Here is a 17868-nt window from a genome sequence, read left to right on the forward strand (position 1 = left end):
TAAGGTTAAAAAGGTTAAAAGTACTGACATTGAAAGGGTTAGGTACAAGCAGTGTCTGTGGTTTGCAACAGCTTTTTTCTTAGTTTCACAGAGAAGTATCAGCTCATGTCAATAATCCAGCAAGTCCTCTCTGGTTTCTGCAGTTACATTGGACAGACAAATCACTTTCTGGTCCATCTTAGTTGCAGTTAATATGATTTCAGTTTTGTATTCATCTTGTGCTGTATCAAAGATAACGAACAGCTACACCCTGTATGATAATTTTACCAAAAGCTTTGTTCAAAGAATAAATATTGCATAAACAATGGTAACAATTTTTAACCATTAAATTGCAGGCATATCATACAATCTCCACTGTCACCACTTGCTGCTAACTAGCTGGTTAGCATGTCTTGGATATATACTAAAGCAGTACTCTGTAGTTACAATGAATAGTTCCCAATATGTCTTAAACAATCCACTGTTCTTCTTCAGGGCTCTCATGCTCTGATCTGTGGGTCCAGGAAAATATTTATAACATGTTTTGAATGTGTATCATACCTGTATATGGACTCTGAGATGATGAGGGTGGCCTCTTGCACAGTTTGAGCACCCCTGGAGATGAAGACAGGATCTGCAAGGTTGATGGAAAGGCACAAGTGCCTAGGTGCCTATATTGTTGAACCTGAAAGCATTGGTATCTGGTCAGCTGGAGTACAGCTGGTGATACACTGACTATGTGTGAAGTTCAGTTAAAGGCGAAGTCAGGTCCCAAGCATGGTCTAGTAGCAGCCAAGTGGGAAGGCACCAAGTTGTAGGCAGGGCCAGATTCGGAGACAAGCAAAGGTTGTCAACAAGGGGGCAGTGAGGTACGAATTCCCTAGGCAGAAGAGTAGTAGGTAATCTAGGCCAAGGTTGGTAGCGAAGATAGACAGCAAACAGAGCAGATGGGTTATCCAAAAGCAAGGTTAAGTGGAAGCTGGGTCAATCACAGTCAGAATGAGTATCATGATCAATAACACAGGAGCAAAACTTAAGACCATTCAGCAAAGAATTTGTGCAGGGTTCAGGTATAAATAGTCTGATTAGTGGCAGTCCACACATGCATGTGTACATACATGCTGAGCAATGTTGCATGTGCACTTGGACTTCTATCCCTGCAAAAATGCGCGTGCTTATGCGTTCACACATTACTGTGATGGCTGGTACAATTATCCTGTCCTGACAGAATGACACGATCCATAAAATAATTTATTCTTTCTTAATAGCACAGGATTTAAATTTATGTTCATAAAGCATGTACAAAATGATATGCATTGTGGGAAACAGGTGTTAAGAAACTGCAGGAAAAAGGCATCCCTGGCATCACTTTTGCTATATTTTTACAGTTAGCTAGGGTGTTTCATAGTTTCAAGTAAACTAAATTGGTTGATCCCAGTAATTCTCTTAATGTAAACCCTCACCTTTGTAAAACAACCTGTTCTGTTTAAACTAGAAATGAAAGGGAAAGCATTTGTGTATAGATTAAAAAATATTTATAGATACCATTTTTTCTCTTTTCTATAAGTAATCAAATTCCCTCTGTTCTCTGGGGGACGAAAAACAGCAGTACACTGATCTTCCCAGTGATAGTCTGGGGGGGGGGGGTTCAGGACAAGTCTGATCATTGGAGGAGAGCACACTGTGTTCCCAGCATAGCTAGAGAACTAACCATACTGTGCTTTCATTCCTAGTGTGGTCAGTATTAATAGGAAAGCAGAGGGGCTGGCAGGAATACCAGGGATTTCACACAAAGGAGGCAATACAAAGAGAACAGGATACTTTTTCATACAGGTAAATTGTACAGCAGGTACATATCAGGAATATGAAATGTTGGGGTTACATATTAAAAAAATACTGAAGGATAAATAAAACATGTGGATGATTTTCACAAACATGCTTGCTTGTCTAAATGAGCTTACATGTTTAAAATGTGCACTTTATGCAGCCAAATTAATATTTTCTTCTGAGCTGTCAATGTCAGGAGGTCAGGAGGAAATACCTCCTTAGTAATGCACTCAATATCATAGTTTCCGGCACTCCTTCGTTTTTCTGCTGGAGGTTTCAAATGATATGTCACTCAATGTAAATTGTCTAGCACATGGGAATAATGTATTACACTTCTCTAAATTATTAATTTGTTATCTATCATAGGAAAGTTCTCCTTTTCATGATGTTGGTGATGGTTGGACAATGGAAGGGAGATGATAACTGTCTGCTAATTACACAAAAATAAAGCTTTTATTTGTAGGGAATCAAAGTAACAGAAAATGAGGCTGATTTATAAAGCTGAGAATTTTAACTTTATATCTATGAAGCTCTACCCCCTTAGGAGTCGCTGAGTTTTGGGTCCCCCTAAAGCTGCACTGCATGCATTTTTCACTTGCATCCAGAAACAGGAAACAGTCCATGAGCATGGGTTTTTTTTGTTTTTTTAAAGTGTTTAACTTGGAAATGGTAAAGGGGTTATGGGATGCCCCAATTTGATTGCAGAATAGTTTGAGAACAACTTCCTTCTCTAGAAAATTCTACAAAATGACTGTGGTCCAGCTGTAACCCTGACAGTCTCTTTAACAAAGTACAGCAATTTGCAGGAGCTCTGGGTCCCCTTGAATGGATTTCTAGCAACATGAAAATGTGTAGGAGCTCTTGGACCCCTTGGTGCATAGTATACTAGCCCACTTGGCTGTGGTAACTGATCCCAGGACAAGGGATTGAGTAAGCCAGCCTTCTTCAACCAGGGTGCCTTGGGATGCCTTGAGGTTTCTTCAGGGGTGCCTTGGCAATATGTCTAAAAATTGCCCAAGACTTGTATACAAGCCAGTGTGTAGAATAAGCCTGCCTTTTAGTTACACAAAACCACAGGATTTCATTGTGCACCATTATGACCTTCTAGCCACCCTTACAACCATTGGCATGACCAGTTGATAAGGAGAATGTCGGCTGCCTGCACAGCATTCTTACTTGACCCTTCCCTGCTCCTCTCCATCAGTGCTGGGGTTACATTAGTTCAGTGATGGAGAAAAACTGAGGGAGAAGAGAAACATTGGAATACTAGTCAGTACCAGTGTGCAAAAGTGTATTTGCTTTAGAATAATAAATCACCTCTAGTGTTGGGTGTCATAAGTGTGTGGATGTTGCTGTGTTATATAAAACTATTAGAATAGGTTTTTATATTTTATAATGGGGTGCCTCAAGACTGTTCATAATTTTAAAGGGTGCCTTGAAAGAAAAAAGGTTGAGAAACACTGGAGTAGGCTATGAACTGTTCCCTGAAGATTTCCAGGAACTTGCATCCAGCAGACCTCTCCATTGTAGGCCCTGGGGGTGTAGAGGTACTCACACTGTCATTGTCCTGCAGCTGTGGATAGAACTGCTTTCAGACCTTCTACCAGGGCTGGTTCCTCTCCATGCTTTGCAGGCTATCTTTCCCGAGTGGATGGCAGGGCAGTGGAGCTCCCTCTTTCAGCTTCTCCCCAGCTTCCAGCCTCCAGCCTGGAAGCAGAACCCCCCTCCTCTGGAGATCCCTCCCAGGCTTCACAGCAGCATCTCTCAGTACTCCATCTTCCACCCAAATCCCCTAATAGCATGACTCTTTCATATTTATGAGCTGGCCTGCCAAACTACCAGAGCCTCCCCTCTGGGATTGGTCACACTCCCATGAATATTCAGATTGCGTATATTGTGAATATGTAGTTTCCACCCTTCTGCTTACTGGCTTCTGGAAGTTTCCATGGACCTCCAGAACCTGGTGGAGGTGACAGACCTCACAATAAATTTACTTTACGCTAGCACCATCTAGTGGGTGCTACAAATATCTGTATTAACTTTGAATGCCCAGTCATGTGTAGATAAAGTATAAAACAAGATTTTTTCCTTTAACATGATTTAATAGTTGAAATTAATCTTCTGAATGAAGATTCTTAACTCCTTTAGTAAGTCAGCCTCATAGTACAGGATATATGTATGATTTTTGTTATGTAAAATTGGTACATTGGAGATGGATATGCTGTACAAAATGTGATAGGTTGGGGGCTGTATCTTACATTACCCGATGTCCTACAACAAAATGTAAAACTTCCACATTCAAGAAATATGTTGTACACATATGCACAAATAAATACTACTGCACAGAAGCGTTGGCATTTACAGGACTATGGTCACATACAGCCATTCACTTGTATGGCAGGCAGCTCCCCAAGTGTTAGAAAATGCCTAGAATTTTCTGCCCAGCATATTTTCAGCCTCTCACTGTCTGTGCATGAGGCAGTCAGGTTATTCCTGGAGCAAATTGTGTTTCTCCTGCCCACTGTGCACATATTTCTTTTATAGCACTTCAGCGTTTATGTTGCCTTTTTCAGACCTACACCAGAAATTCGTTGGAATAAAGAAGGAGCCGAATTGCCCAGCGACAGAGTGTTCTACGAAAACTTTAATAAAACTTTGAAGATAGTAGATGTGTCAGAAGCTGATGCTGGGAAGTACAGATGTACGGCTCACAATATTAGGGGCTCAGGTCACCATATCATAACAGTAATTGTCAAAGGTAAGTGATAACAAAACAACTATTCATAATACAGCCACCTGTGAATCACTAGTCTTACATAGTTAACAATCATGTAGATTTATTACCTATACCCCAGCACAACCCAATATTGCTTTAGATGTATGTCCTCTGGTTGCTCTAGATCCGATTGTATCAAGCCTAATTAACAACAAAAAAGTAACTTGGTGCAATTAATGGGTAAAAATATTTCCACGCTATTAATCAAACAAATGTGAATCTGTAAGTTGGACAAAGTGCAAAAAAGAGAATACAATGTATATTATTATATAAAGTAATGATGATTCCCCACATAAGGTGCAAATCTCAAAACAGTATAACAAAAAGCAAATAGTAAAGAGAAAAGTGTACTTTGTGAGAAACAATGTTGTTGTGATTGTTTTGAGAAACCATATAACCATAATGCAGCAGCAAATGTAAGCAATGACAGCAAAGACCGTAGGGTACTTAGCTGTAGAAATCAGAGAGCAATAGTGCTGGGGGATGTCTACAGAGAGGGCAAGGGGTGTGCAGACTGTGCTGGGGTTATCATGGTTTAATTTGAGTGAATCAACTCAAAAAACAAATGGCAGGAGTTTTTGTTTTCAGCCATCCCATGCTTTATTTTCTCCTTATTCATAAAACTGTAACAGTTCCGGAGAACATTTGTAAATCGCACATGCTCCCCAACCAGCAGTCAAAATGTGCTGCTCTTTAAGAGATGCATGTGGTTGGCCTTATTTCTTAATGACACCCCCACGCATAAGAAAATGTAACGTGTTTTCAGATGCGTAAAACCTGCTTTGTGCCGCTGCGCTTTTTAAAAGGGATTGTTACTTCTGGGCAATTGCCATCTGTAATGTTAAGCTTCCAGACTATGAACATATTATAACAGAGAATCATTCATTTTTTTAAGAAATTGGTCAGGGTTTTGTTAAATTTCAAATGGCTTTCTTTACACTTGCATTTTTTTTGTAATCTTTTACTTGTGCATGGTAAATGGCACAATACCTGTCCCTTTTATGGGGGTCTGGTAAATATCACATCCCCCTACATCCCTACCCCACTGACTGGGACACCAATGATATTGTAGTCTGGTGCTAATAATGGGTTGAGGAGGTCCTATTTTAGGGCCATGTTTTTAACCACTTCCTGTCCGGACACTTTTTCCCCCTCCCTGTCCAGGGCAATTTTCTGCTTTCAGTGCTATCACACTTTGAATGACAATTGCGCGGTCATGCAACACTGTACCCATATGAATTTTTTACCATTTTTTTGAGACAGATAAAACTTTATTTTGGTGGTATTTATTCACCGCTGGGATTTTTATTTTTTTTGCTATGTAAATGAAAACGTCCAAACATTTTGAAAAAAAAGCCAAATTAGTTTATAACCAAAAAGTATAATTTTTAAACTTTTTTTACATACATGGTGACACACTACTACTTGTGGGGGGTGATGCAGATTTTTTTTTTTTTTACACTGATTGCTTTTACACCCATATAGGATGTAAAAGCAATCATTTCTCTTTCTCTCTGTCTGCATTCTTGCAGCCATTGAGAACTACTGAGTGAGCTGTGACTGGTCACAGCTTGTCACATGGTACAATGCTGTTGTGAATAGCCTTGTACCATGTGACCTCTGGGATCATTCACAGATTTCACACGTAGTAAGCAATGATGTCACAAGTGACATCTTGCTTACTACTTTGCATGTGATCGCTGATTGGCCAATCAGCGATCACATGATCGGGACCTCTTACAGAGGTCCCATCCGACGATCGGTGTTTCACTGTGTCCGGAGGACACAGCGGGCACTGGATCGCGGTGCTCCCAGGGAGCGCGCACAAGCAGGGTGCGGGGAGGCCGTTTATAAACGACCACCCGACCCTGCAGTGCCACCGTCCGGCCGTTTATATACAATGGCTGGACGGGAGGTGGTTAAAGCATCCACTCAGTGCTGAAATGCACATGGGCTAGTATCAGCATAGTGGGGAGCTGTATGTTCATAGCCAGGGGCGGACTGACCATTGGAGCACTCGAGCACTGCCCGAGCGCCCGGGGTCAGTAGGGGGCCCCATGAAATGCCCGATACCTTTTATAGGCTTTTTTGGGTGTGCTTTGAGTGTGGACAAGGACACAGGGGCCCCATGATCCCCTATTGCCGGGGGCCCCATGAGTTGTCTGTCTGTCCCTGTTCATAGCCCACCATCCATAGGTAAAATAGTGTTACTAAATACTGCTGGATCTGTAGGTTCAGATTATTGAAGCATGTGTGGATTGCCAATGGAGCAGATTTTTAAATTGTTCTCTGCTGTGCAGAGACATACACAGCAGCAGCCTGGCCAGTCAGTGATCACATGATCGGGACCTCACACAGAAGTCCCGTACAGCGATTGGTGGGATTGCACACAATGCGGGTGCCGTTTATGAATGGCAACCGCGCTTCTGCACTGCTCCCGCCCGGCCGTTTATGTACATGGGCCGGATGGGAAGTGGTTAAACCATGTTTAACAGTTATCATGCACCTGATTTGATAACAAGGGTGGCTAGTTAGGGTTTCACTTTTGCTTACCTGGAAAATATATTTAGTTAAAGCAGTAGTAAAGTCTCTAAAAAAAAGAAAAGAAAAAAAAAAGGATTTCCCCCTGCAAGGTAATATAATGTGCTACCAGCACATTATGAGATACTTACCTTAAAATGAAGACCTCCAGCGGCATGCTGTCACCGCTGACAGGGCTTCCATCTTCACCTGGTCTTCCTTCTGGACCACACCACCATTGTTATGGCCATCTCTACCGTTCTATAAGCTTCACATTTATGCTATGTTTGTGAGTATGTTTTCATTCCTTTTTACCTTTAATAAACCTTGGATAATGCACTAGGGCTGTGCGCCTCCTGTTTGCTCTTTTTTCAGTTGTTGATTTCCCTATCTGAGGAGGGCAGCATCTCCGAAAGGCTATCCATAGATGATTTTGATCCTGGTTCCCTTGGCTTTCCTTTGGCATTTGATACCTGGAGCGCTGAAGAGTTTATTCTTTCTCCTGGGATTGTCTGGTGTCCGCATAACCTGTCACAGATGACAGATGCGGATAACACAGGGAGGACAGAACAGTCAGAATCACACTAAGCACTTTGGATTGAGGCAATACACACTATAGAAGTGGTTCATTCATTCATTGCAGTGGTTTACAACCACTTTAAAGCTAAGGAAAGTGATTCCTGTCTTTTTTACAACTTTGGCACTATTGGTTAATGTCCTTATTTTACATCTATCAAGTCTGATGAAGTAGCCTGGATGTTTTGATAATATGGCAATAAGGGTTTTTTTGTAGTGTAGATACCTACAAATAATGTTCAGCCTGTACAGTGATTGACTGTTGCCTGAGTCCTGCAAAGCAGATTAAATGTTCATGATCATAATTATTTTTCTAAAATGGGGACAAATTTTATTTAAAAATGTTCTTAGTTAACTTGAAGGCTGAATGGCCAAAAAACAAGCAATGCAATGTGACATACATGTAGATTTGTAATAAACAATATGTCCATATAGCTCATTTTTAATCAGCAACATTTTCAGATAGTCCCACAAAGCTGATGAGATTTATTAAGAACTCTAAATGGAGCAGAGCTTAAAGACTCATATATTTTCTAGCATTTATTATCCTTTTTTTCAGAATAATGTTGGAGAAGAAGCTGGTTGCCATGGTAATCCACGGCAATGCTTTCTATTCCTGTCCAGATGATTTACTCTGCAAAAAAAAAAAGCACAGTTCTTCCTATGCCATAGGCATTGCCCTTTCTACAGAAGAAATTTGCACAGTTCACACTTGACTGATGTGTGCTGTGAATAGGGTCCACAGGTGGAGCAGACATTACTGTGTTTCACTATACAACACAAATCTCATCTGTCGGGTTGAGGCTGATAGTGTAATATAGATGTGGTATAGATTACAGGATGTCTAGCGTTTTGTAATAACTCATCTGTAATGCTATGTGTGATTTAAAGTGGTATTGAACCCAAAAACAAAAATGTACTAAGATGTACTAAACTCACTAAGTCTTAGTTGTGGTAGATACTTTAGTTTCCTTTTATAGGTTTTTTTCCTTTATTTTCATCTGGTGATCCAGCCAGTGGGTCTGTAATTTTCCATCGTATTTTACCAGACCAAGCTGTTCAGAGTAGCAGTTAAAGGTTTGAGACAAATGGGGGTGCGTACAATGAACAGCTTTTATTTATTTATGTAAAACCCTTTTCCCAAAAGGAAAAGAAAACCAAAAGTGCTTGCTGTAACTGCTTCTAAAGTGTTATCTGGTGTTTAGCTTTAATTTGTTAGTTAAGTCCATCTAAATCTGCTAAAATTGGGTAGACAGGGTTAGTCTTTTTCTGTTCAACCAGAAGGCTGATTCCTTCATCAACAAAAGTGATGTAGATGCATTAATCCCCCTGACCTGGACATTGTATTCTGACAGTGGGGACTGCCTCCGGTCAAAATACACTGATCATCACTGCAGATGACTGCCTGCAAGCCGCTGATGGAGGAAGGTTTTGCAGCAGTCTCTTTTGACAGATGTCAGTCGGCTTCTGTCTAACAGGGAAGGCTACACATAACTACACATTACCCTACACACACCTATATACTACCCTCTTCCTAGAATGACAATTCTGCTGCCCAAAGGTGTCTGCTTTACTACTTCATCCAAAATGCAGACACCATAAGACAGGCAGTGTGTTACTTGATGGATCACCAGGTTAAATAAAGGGGAATAAAGCCTAAAATAGAGAACAAATACAGTCATCACATCCAAGGACTGGTAAGCTGCAGTATATTACCTTTTTGTTTTTGGGTTTTAATACTTCTTTAAGCCTACATTCACACGTTAGCTGAGAGGATTTCCAATGATTCTGAAACCTGTTTTTGCACATGTTAACCTTTTTTTTAAACGTTTTACAAGCTTTGTGCAAACATTTTGCAAATGTATCAAGCTTCAAGCCTCCTTGGGCTAGGCAAGAGGGAGCGATGTGAATGCGTACTAATATTTAAAGAAATCCTGTACTTGATGAGTGCCATCACCTCAGAAAAAGATGTCCCTCATATTACACCCCTCTCATGGGTTCCATGGTGCATAGTAAAACCTAATAACCATCACAACTAAATGAATGAGATAATCATTTCTTAATTAGCACATAATCTGAATGCCTATACATGCTGTATTTGATATATGTTATACTCAGCAGTAACTTTCAGGTTAATTGACTCCCTAAGCTCTCTGTCCTGAATTTTGCTTACTTGTTTTCTTGAATCCTTGGGTTTGTGTGCGCTTATTCCAGGTGTTAAATTTAGATCAAGGTTCACAGCCCCTCTTCAAGGCTTGTATATGCTTGATATAAGAGCAGAACTTGGGGGCTAAGCTGTGAAATAATTCTGTATATGTAAAGATAAAATGAAGTCTGTTAACATTATATTATAGCTTATAGTACGTTTACTACTTGTTGGATGGTTTGGTATATAATTTGATTTTTACCAGAAATATCCATTGATTATTTTTCTGTTGGTCTCTCTTGCAGCTGCACCTTACTGGATCACTGAACCTAGGAATCTTGTATTGTCTCCAGGAGAAGATGGCACATTGCTTTGTAGAGCTAATGGAAATCCTCCTCCCGCTATTACATGGCTAATAAACGGAGTGGCAATTGATTGTATGTAATACAGAACTCTTGTTTACTGCACACTTTGTAAATAATAGAGAACATTTACATTATTCCATTCCAGGGCTAAAGATACACTGTGCATAAAATCAGAGTACAGAGGCATTCCATTTGTAAGAAATTTGTAGCAAATTTCCATTGCAAATGTGATTGACTGACATCACTGCCGTATAAGCATACGATAGATAGATAGATAGATAGATAGATATTTTTTGAGGGTGGACAGCACCAACAAGAAACCATGAAAAAAAAACAAAAAGAGTGAGGGGCTACAGTACAGAGAATGCTATTAATTGATTGTTAAACATCATATAAATGCAGCAATGTTTTAGGCTTTCCTGCCTTCTATCAGGCTTGATAAAGGGCAGAGATGCCTGTACTGTTGTTTAATTTATATTCTGTTTAGTGAACAATATATATTGCAACCCCTCTCTCTTGTTTTGTAGAAAAGAAAAGAAAAGTGCTCAACATAACCTCCAAGCACTTCCTTAACATGCAGGAATCAGGTGTTGGCTTGGAGTCCATCACTTCTCCACTGATGGGCTTAACCTCCTTAGCGGTTTTCCTGAGTGTAGCTCGGGGTAAAATTTCTATACCAAGAGCGGTAACCCCGAGCTACACTCGGGCTTACCATGCGGCGTTGCTCAGGGGGTCCCTGCAGCACTTACCTTGTCCTTCGCTCCCGTGATGTGTCCCCTGCAGCGTCCCCGGCCATCTCCTCCGGCCGATGCTGGCATCCGGCTTCTGTGTTCCGGTCCCTGTGACATTGGGACGTACGGGCGCCGGAACCGGCGGGAAATTTGAAATTTTTAAAAAATAAAATTTTTGCTGTCATTGCTGTTTCAATGTATTTCACATATATTTTGTCCCGAGTGCTTTGTCTTGTACCCTGCCTGCATTTTGAATGTTCTTTCTGCCTGGAAACTTAGAAGAGTCCATGGCGTCCAAAAAGCGTCCCTTTACGTCAAAAGCGGTTTTAGAACAGCGATAGTAAATCAGAACCACTTGCAGAATTGAGTGATAATGATTCGTGGGGAAATTCGTCATCAGACACTGAAAATGATTTTGCGACTTTGCTCAGCGATGTGCGAATTTGCCTCTGTATTTCAAATTTCAGTGTTTTTGGTTTGATTATATTATTGAATTAAATTTATTATTATTATATTATTATTTTTTATGATTATTTATTCAATTATAATTTATGATTTCATGTTTCAAATTTTATCCTACCCGGGATGTTTAATAGACTCTTGTTCGTACAGATTTCAGTGAGTTATTCCTAAAAATTACAGCCTACAATAAAAAACTATATATTTCCATGCAAAAAAATGGTTCTGCTTTCAGCACAAAAAATCGGAAAGAATCATACCGCCAAGGAGGTTAATCCTAGAGGACCTCTGTGATCAAGCTCATTGGGGGAAAGAGGACCATGTGCTGAAGCTTGTCAGCTGATTACATTTCTGCCTGTTTCAATTAAGCTCACCTTTCAAAAAAATATTAAATGCACACAGGAGAAGAGGATCTTGGGCATCCAGTGGAGGGAAAGGATACCAGGGAGACACACTGAGGAATGGTCTGAGGAAGGAGTGTCTGCACATGCTCCGAAACGCATTACCGCTCCCTTGATGTTACTTCCGGTGTATGTGTTCTACATTTCTCTTGGGAGTACAGCGGCCGTCTTGTCCGTGTGTTCCACCACACTCACTACCGCTGGTCGGCTCAGTGTGTCTCCCTGGCATTATACCTGCTTTTATCTGACTGCTATCTTGTAAGTGCTTTTAACCTTTACTGCTCAATAAACTGCTGCATACTGCACTTAGAGGAGCCTTCCTTGCTATTTACTTTACTAGAGTCTGCTTCCACTCTTGAAGAGCTACTCCAGTGCACAGTGTGCTTCCATGTCATCTGGTCTCCTTTCCCTCCACTGGATGCCCGAGATCCTTTTCTCCTGGAAGTCATACCGTTGCAGAGCACCCTACGAACATTGTTACCTTTAATGATCAACTTTATGGAAATTATAGTAAAAGAAAGAGTCACAAAACTGTTTTGTCAGTCTAAAACAGATACTGTTCTCATGAATAAAAAGGCCTTGTTAAGACATCGTTGAGTAGCCAAATGTTGTTGCATCTTTTGCCTTTCAAAATTATTGCAAATGTATTTATTGTGGCATTTAAAAAAAATTATCACAATACAACTACCTGGTGATATGTTTCTGCAGTGGCTCCTCATGATCCAAGCAGAAGAGTAGAAGGTGATACAGTGATGTTTACAAAGGTGCAAGAACGAGCTAGCGCAGTCTACCAGTGTAATGTTTCTAATATATATGGCTACCAGTTGGCAAATGCATTTGTAAATGTTCTAGGTAAGACACTACTTTTTTATTCTTTTTATATAAATAGTAACATATAATATTTTATTGAATTTCTTATCAGCAAAATGTGCTTAATGTTTTAGCTGAGAAGCCGCGGATCCTTTCATCACAGAAGGTTTATCAAGTCATTGCTAATAAAGCTGCCTTTCTTGACTGCCCCTTTTTTGGGTCACCTATTCCTCATATAGAATGGTAAGACAAATATTGTTATAATGTATTTAACACTCATAAAATACAAGGGACTTAAAACAGAACTTCACTCTCTCAATCAGCATGGACTATTTCTAATCCTTATGCTGCTAGCATTAGTAATAAGATAGGAAAGTATATCATATTTACTTGTTTTAACCTTTTTTTTTTTCTTTTTGCATTCCTTCATTTACTTCCTGGTTTCCATGCCTAGACAAATAATGTCATACATCCCAGGAGTCTTCAGGAGGGGAGGGAGGGTTCTCAGCTCAGCCAATGCCTGAGCTAAGGACAGGTGGATTCCAGGAAGTAACTGCTACATGCATCATCTGTCCCTACTCAAGATAGCCACTGCCAGAAATGGCAGGAGGTGTTTTTCAAAATGATTTTTCAGCAAAATAAAGCATGGAGTCATGGATGGGTGGAGGAATTTGTTTTGAATTTTAAAGATGAATTATATAGCATTTTTGGTTTGTGGTACTCAGATGCAGTGCAGTTCCACTTTAAAGCCAAAATACAGCCAAAGCAGATATTAACAAAAGGACTTTGTCTAGTGGAGCGGGGAAGGGATAGAACCTCCCATTGACAATTGTGCCCTTAATGTCCTAATATCACATGGACAGAAATTTCCCCGTTTACATCAAGCAATGAAAACCTGACAATTGTTCCAACCCCTCTTTGCTCTGTTTTAAAACTAGAAAAAAAAGATTTTGGTCTGGTGTTGCAATTTAAAGTGATCTTAAGCAAATGTTTTTGCAGAAGCCATAAATAGCCTAGCACAAAATACATATTCCTGACATTAGCACCTTTTACTAATAAAAAATGTCTATATGCCCTGGTGTCTCTTTTTATTACTTCTAATGGAAATATTCTAATATTTTGCACCTAGTGAATATGCCAGTTCATACTAACTAGGTTTGTTTCCATTTTACACTGAGGGTGGAATCACCCTTTTTTTGTTATGGGTGTTAGTGTATTGCCGTGTCATTCATTTTGAATGGTACCCAATGCACTAAGGAAAAGCAACATCAACACACATGTATTACAGTGTACAACACACAGCAATGCACTTCTGTATGGTGTGGTGCGCTGTGCCATGGAAAATGCTGCACGTCCATTATTTTGTCTGTTCTTTTGCATTTACAGCCCATTTCTTTGAATAAGCAGCCTTAATGCAATGTTGTATTTTATTGCAATGCTCCGAAATGGAAAGGTCAGGATAGTTCCTTATTGTTCTGTACTCCAATAATGATTCTACTGACAGTTTATTAAAATAGGGTATTGTAGTTTAGATTTGCAACTTGGAATCCACATTATTGGGCTTTTTATTGAAATGTTAAAAATTCACTGATCTGTATGCCTGTTCCAGGTCAGTAACTTGGAAAGTACTGAAGCCAGAGTCAGCTAGGCAACTAACATTTTCAAGAATTGTCGGCAATGGTTGCCTTTTTTTATGCAGGTTTCCTATATATATATATATATATGTATATATATATATATATATATATATATATATATATATATATATATTCATTTGGAGTTCTTCGTCTTTCAAAATGCATTTATTCTCTGTTGTAGGTTCAAAGGCATGCAAGCCAGTGTTCTGTATGGTAACGGGTATATTTTCCATGATAATGGGACACTAGAAGTGCCTGTTGCCCAGAAAGACAGCAGTGGGACCTACACATGTGTAGCCAGAAATAAATTAGGAACAGACCAAAAAACTGTCGAGCTTGAAGTCAAAGGTAATGAAAGATTCATAGGTTAAACACATCAAATTGGAGACTCAGGATATGTTTAGGAATACACATGTATAATTTATTCTGTTTTGCTTTTTAGATCCAACAATGATTATCTCTCAGCCAGAATACAAAGTGATTCAGAGATATGGTAGTGCATTCTTTGAATGCAAAGTTAAGCACGATCCTACTCTAGTAGCAGAAGTGCTGTGGCTGAAAGACAACAGTGACCTGCCCATTGATGAAAGGTAGTGCATCGTTTTTGAGTAACTCATTATATATGCAATATGAGATAATTGGGCAGAGGACTGCATAAAGAAGAGAATTAGATTTTATCATGCCTTTAATTTTACTTTTACTATTACTTAAAGGAAAAGTGCGCTTTCAAAGTACACATATTCTTTTTTTGCTTCTTTTTCCCACCTCACCAAGGGAAGCCTTGCAATTGTGCTTGCAGCCTTCTGAGGTTGTTTGCATCCCTCTGCTGAACGTCTGTGTACTAATAGTTCTAAAATGGTTTCCTATAACCCTATTGGATTAGTAGCAGGGTGGGGCAAAAAGGATATGTACACTTTGAAAAAGCACTCTTCCTTTAGCTTGTAATTTTCTTTGTGTTATAATAATATTTTGTGTATATATGTATATCATAGAAATCCTCATCACTCAATTCATTGACAGATGTGCTCCTGTAGAGAATAATACTGTCTTACAGAATTTCCACCCTCTCAGAAGGCTCCAGCTTTGGTTTGTGGAAAGGCTTTTATTCACCCTTTCTGTGCTGATTTTACAGTAACTGTGTGATCACGGTTACAGGCTGTCCTCTTAATGCACCAATTTTTTTAAGTAGGCAAATGCTTTAATACTTCTTAAATATATAGTCAAATCAGTTCACACATTTCAGTTTATAAATAGTGGTTTATTTATTAAAAGTGCCAGGTACAGAAGCCCATGACAGCCAAAGAGCATTCATCTTTTGACTACAAAAACCTGAGATTTGTTGTTTGATCATTATACTATATGCAATCCCTTATTATTTAAGCATGAAAATTATTTATTTAAAATCTATAATCATGGGAACATTAAAAGCTATGACCACCTTTTGCCGAAAAATAATAAATGCAACTTCATATGCAGAAAGAAATGGACATTTATTGTTTTTTCCAACACAATGCAACCATGATCAATGGAACATGGGTGCAGTGCCTGGCTCCTGCAGTCTCCTCGTCTATCTCCTTGTCTGTACTGAGGTATGGACGTTTGTTTATGGGGGGGGGGGGGGGGGGGGGGGGGGGAGTGTCACTGGACTACAAGTGCGGTTATCACTGCACTTGTGTCCCATTGATATCTACACTTCTGTCTGTCAGATCTGTTTATTCATAGATCTCTGTAAATGTATGAAATGTCTATCTGGGTGGACCCATGCAAAAAATAAAAGCTAACAGCTGTTGCTGGGGAGAAGAACCCCAACATGCTGTCAGAGGGATTGTTGGTTTGTGGGTGTTGGGCTTGGCACCATAATACATGTTACACCCAATATACTTGTATAGAGTATATGTTCCAAAGGGTGAAGTAAACTTTTAACTACCCTACACAATTCAAGGGTAAACAACTGATCTTTTCTTTTTCTAGATTCCTTATTGAAAAGGAGCGTCTGACTATCAAGAACATAACAGACAAGGATAAAGGCACTTACACTTGTGTAGTAAACACTACCTTGGACAGCGCCTCAGCCAGTGCAGTGCTCACAGTTGTTGGTAAGATTAACTTGTGTTTTTCATTTGGGATTTCAGTTTGTTTAAACTGCTTTAGAAAATATTTTTTCATTGAAGCTTGTTGTATATTTTTTAAATAAATCATACTGACAGCTAATATTAACTAGCGCTAATGCGATTTTGGCTGATACTGTCATTGAAAAGCAGGTATTGACTTGCTAGTTCAGACTATAGGGATAGGATTAACCTTCCTCTTGTGTTAGTTTCCTGTTACCATCTCTTATGTTAACGGGTCGGTTTTGACCCGTGTCTTAAATCAGCTGTAAAATACACTAAAAACAATTATCTATCATCCAATTTGTTTCTCATCTCTTGGTTACGTTGTTAGGATTCCTTATCCATGAAAATATTGGTTTTAATATTTCTGGTGTGGGCCCCTGGGCCTTTTTTTGTCAGTATACCCCTCGATTTCAATTAAAAAACAATGTAAAATGAACCTCAAGAGAATCATATAAATAAATAAATAAAAGGTTTTTATGTCACCTGACTATTACTGAGGGGATTTAGAACACATCTCTGAAATAAATTTGTTTTGTTTATTTTTTCATTTTAATATTATTAACTATAGTAACATCTGTGGTGTTACGGGTCAATTTCGACCTATATATATATATATATATATATATATATATATTTACTTCAAAAAGGCAAAAAAGTCTCTTTTTTTTCAGCAATAGAACTTTAGTACAAACACAAAATGAAAAACAGAATATATATATATATATATATATATATATATATATATAAATAACATAACTATAACAAAATATAGATTTGCAAGGTCAAACAAACAACAACTAATCAAGCAAATCAAACCAATAGAAATCAATTACTTGTTCCAACACTAATAAAAAACAAAATCAGAGTAAAAGTCTGTGTGCAAGAACATGTATGTGTGTGTGTGTGTGTGTGTGTGTGTGTGTGTTTAGATGCATGTGTGGCAAAAAGTGACACTTTTAGTGTGTTCTTTGCAGAGATATTTGTTGCAGTTGAAGCACAGTACATTGGTCTTTCTGTCCTTACTGCTTGGGCAGACCTGACATCTCTTTCTTTTAGAATCAGGTGGCCTGAGTGGGGTTGTGGCTGTGGTGGATGATGTTGAGGCAGGGCTGGCTGAGGAGGATGCTGACGTGGACAAAGTGCTAGGTGACCTGTGCAGCTGTCTGACCAAGACTGCAGCATGTGGGTCTCGGGGCACCTGTTCCCTCCGCTCAATGTGTGGCTTGACAAGGAAATTTCCCAGCTCCTCAAGAAACATTCTCCGCTTGTTTATTTTGGTTGAGTTCCATCCTTGGTGGATGTGGGTCCACAACACAAATGCATTATACGCAGACACATCAAGGATGTTGTAAAACACAACCATTGGCCATCTCCTGGTCATTCTCTGGCAAGTGTAGGTGGCAGTCAGCTTGTCCACTCCTCCTTTGTTTTTGTTATAGTCGAGGATAATTGTGGGCTTTTTGTCACTTCCTGATGACACAGCTGCATCTTTGTGAAGAGTAGACATAAATATCACATTCCTTTTTT

The 17868-nt window shown here is 39.3% G+C and overlaps 1 protein-coding gene across 17 annotated transcripts in view; it reads left to right on the forward strand.

Moving 5' to 3' along the window:
- NRCAM (neuronal cell adhesion molecule) overlaps nucleotides 1–17868 on the forward strand; it is a 289209-nt gene that overhangs the window by 207826 nt on the left and 63515 nt on the right. For all 17 annotated transcript variants that reach the window (XM_089673969.1, XM_089673968.1, XM_089673975.1 and 14 more), the window contains 7 exons: nucleotides 4380–4564; nucleotides 10130–10261; nucleotides 12489–12632; nucleotides 12725–12833; nucleotides 14409–14575; nucleotides 14670–14817; nucleotides 16199–16323. In XM_089673969.1, coding sequence (XP_089530095.1) covers nucleotides 4380–4564; nucleotides 10130–10261; nucleotides 12489–12632; nucleotides 12725–12833; nucleotides 14409–14575; nucleotides 14670–14817; nucleotides 16199–16323 — 1010 coding nt within the window. The remainder of the gene's footprint in view (nucleotides 1–4379; nucleotides 4565–10129; nucleotides 10262–12488; nucleotides 12633–12724; nucleotides 12834–14408; nucleotides 14576–14669; nucleotides 14818–16198; nucleotides 16324–17868) is intronic.

This window comes from Staurois parvus, unplaced genomic scaffold, assembly GCF_062004578.1.
Source record: "Staurois parvus isolate SC_StPar_1 unplaced genomic scaffold, SC_StPar_1.0 ptg000147l, whole genome shotgun sequence".
Classification (NCBI taxonomy): Eukaryota; Metazoa; Chordata; class Amphibia; order Anura; family Ranidae; genus Staurois; species Staurois parvus.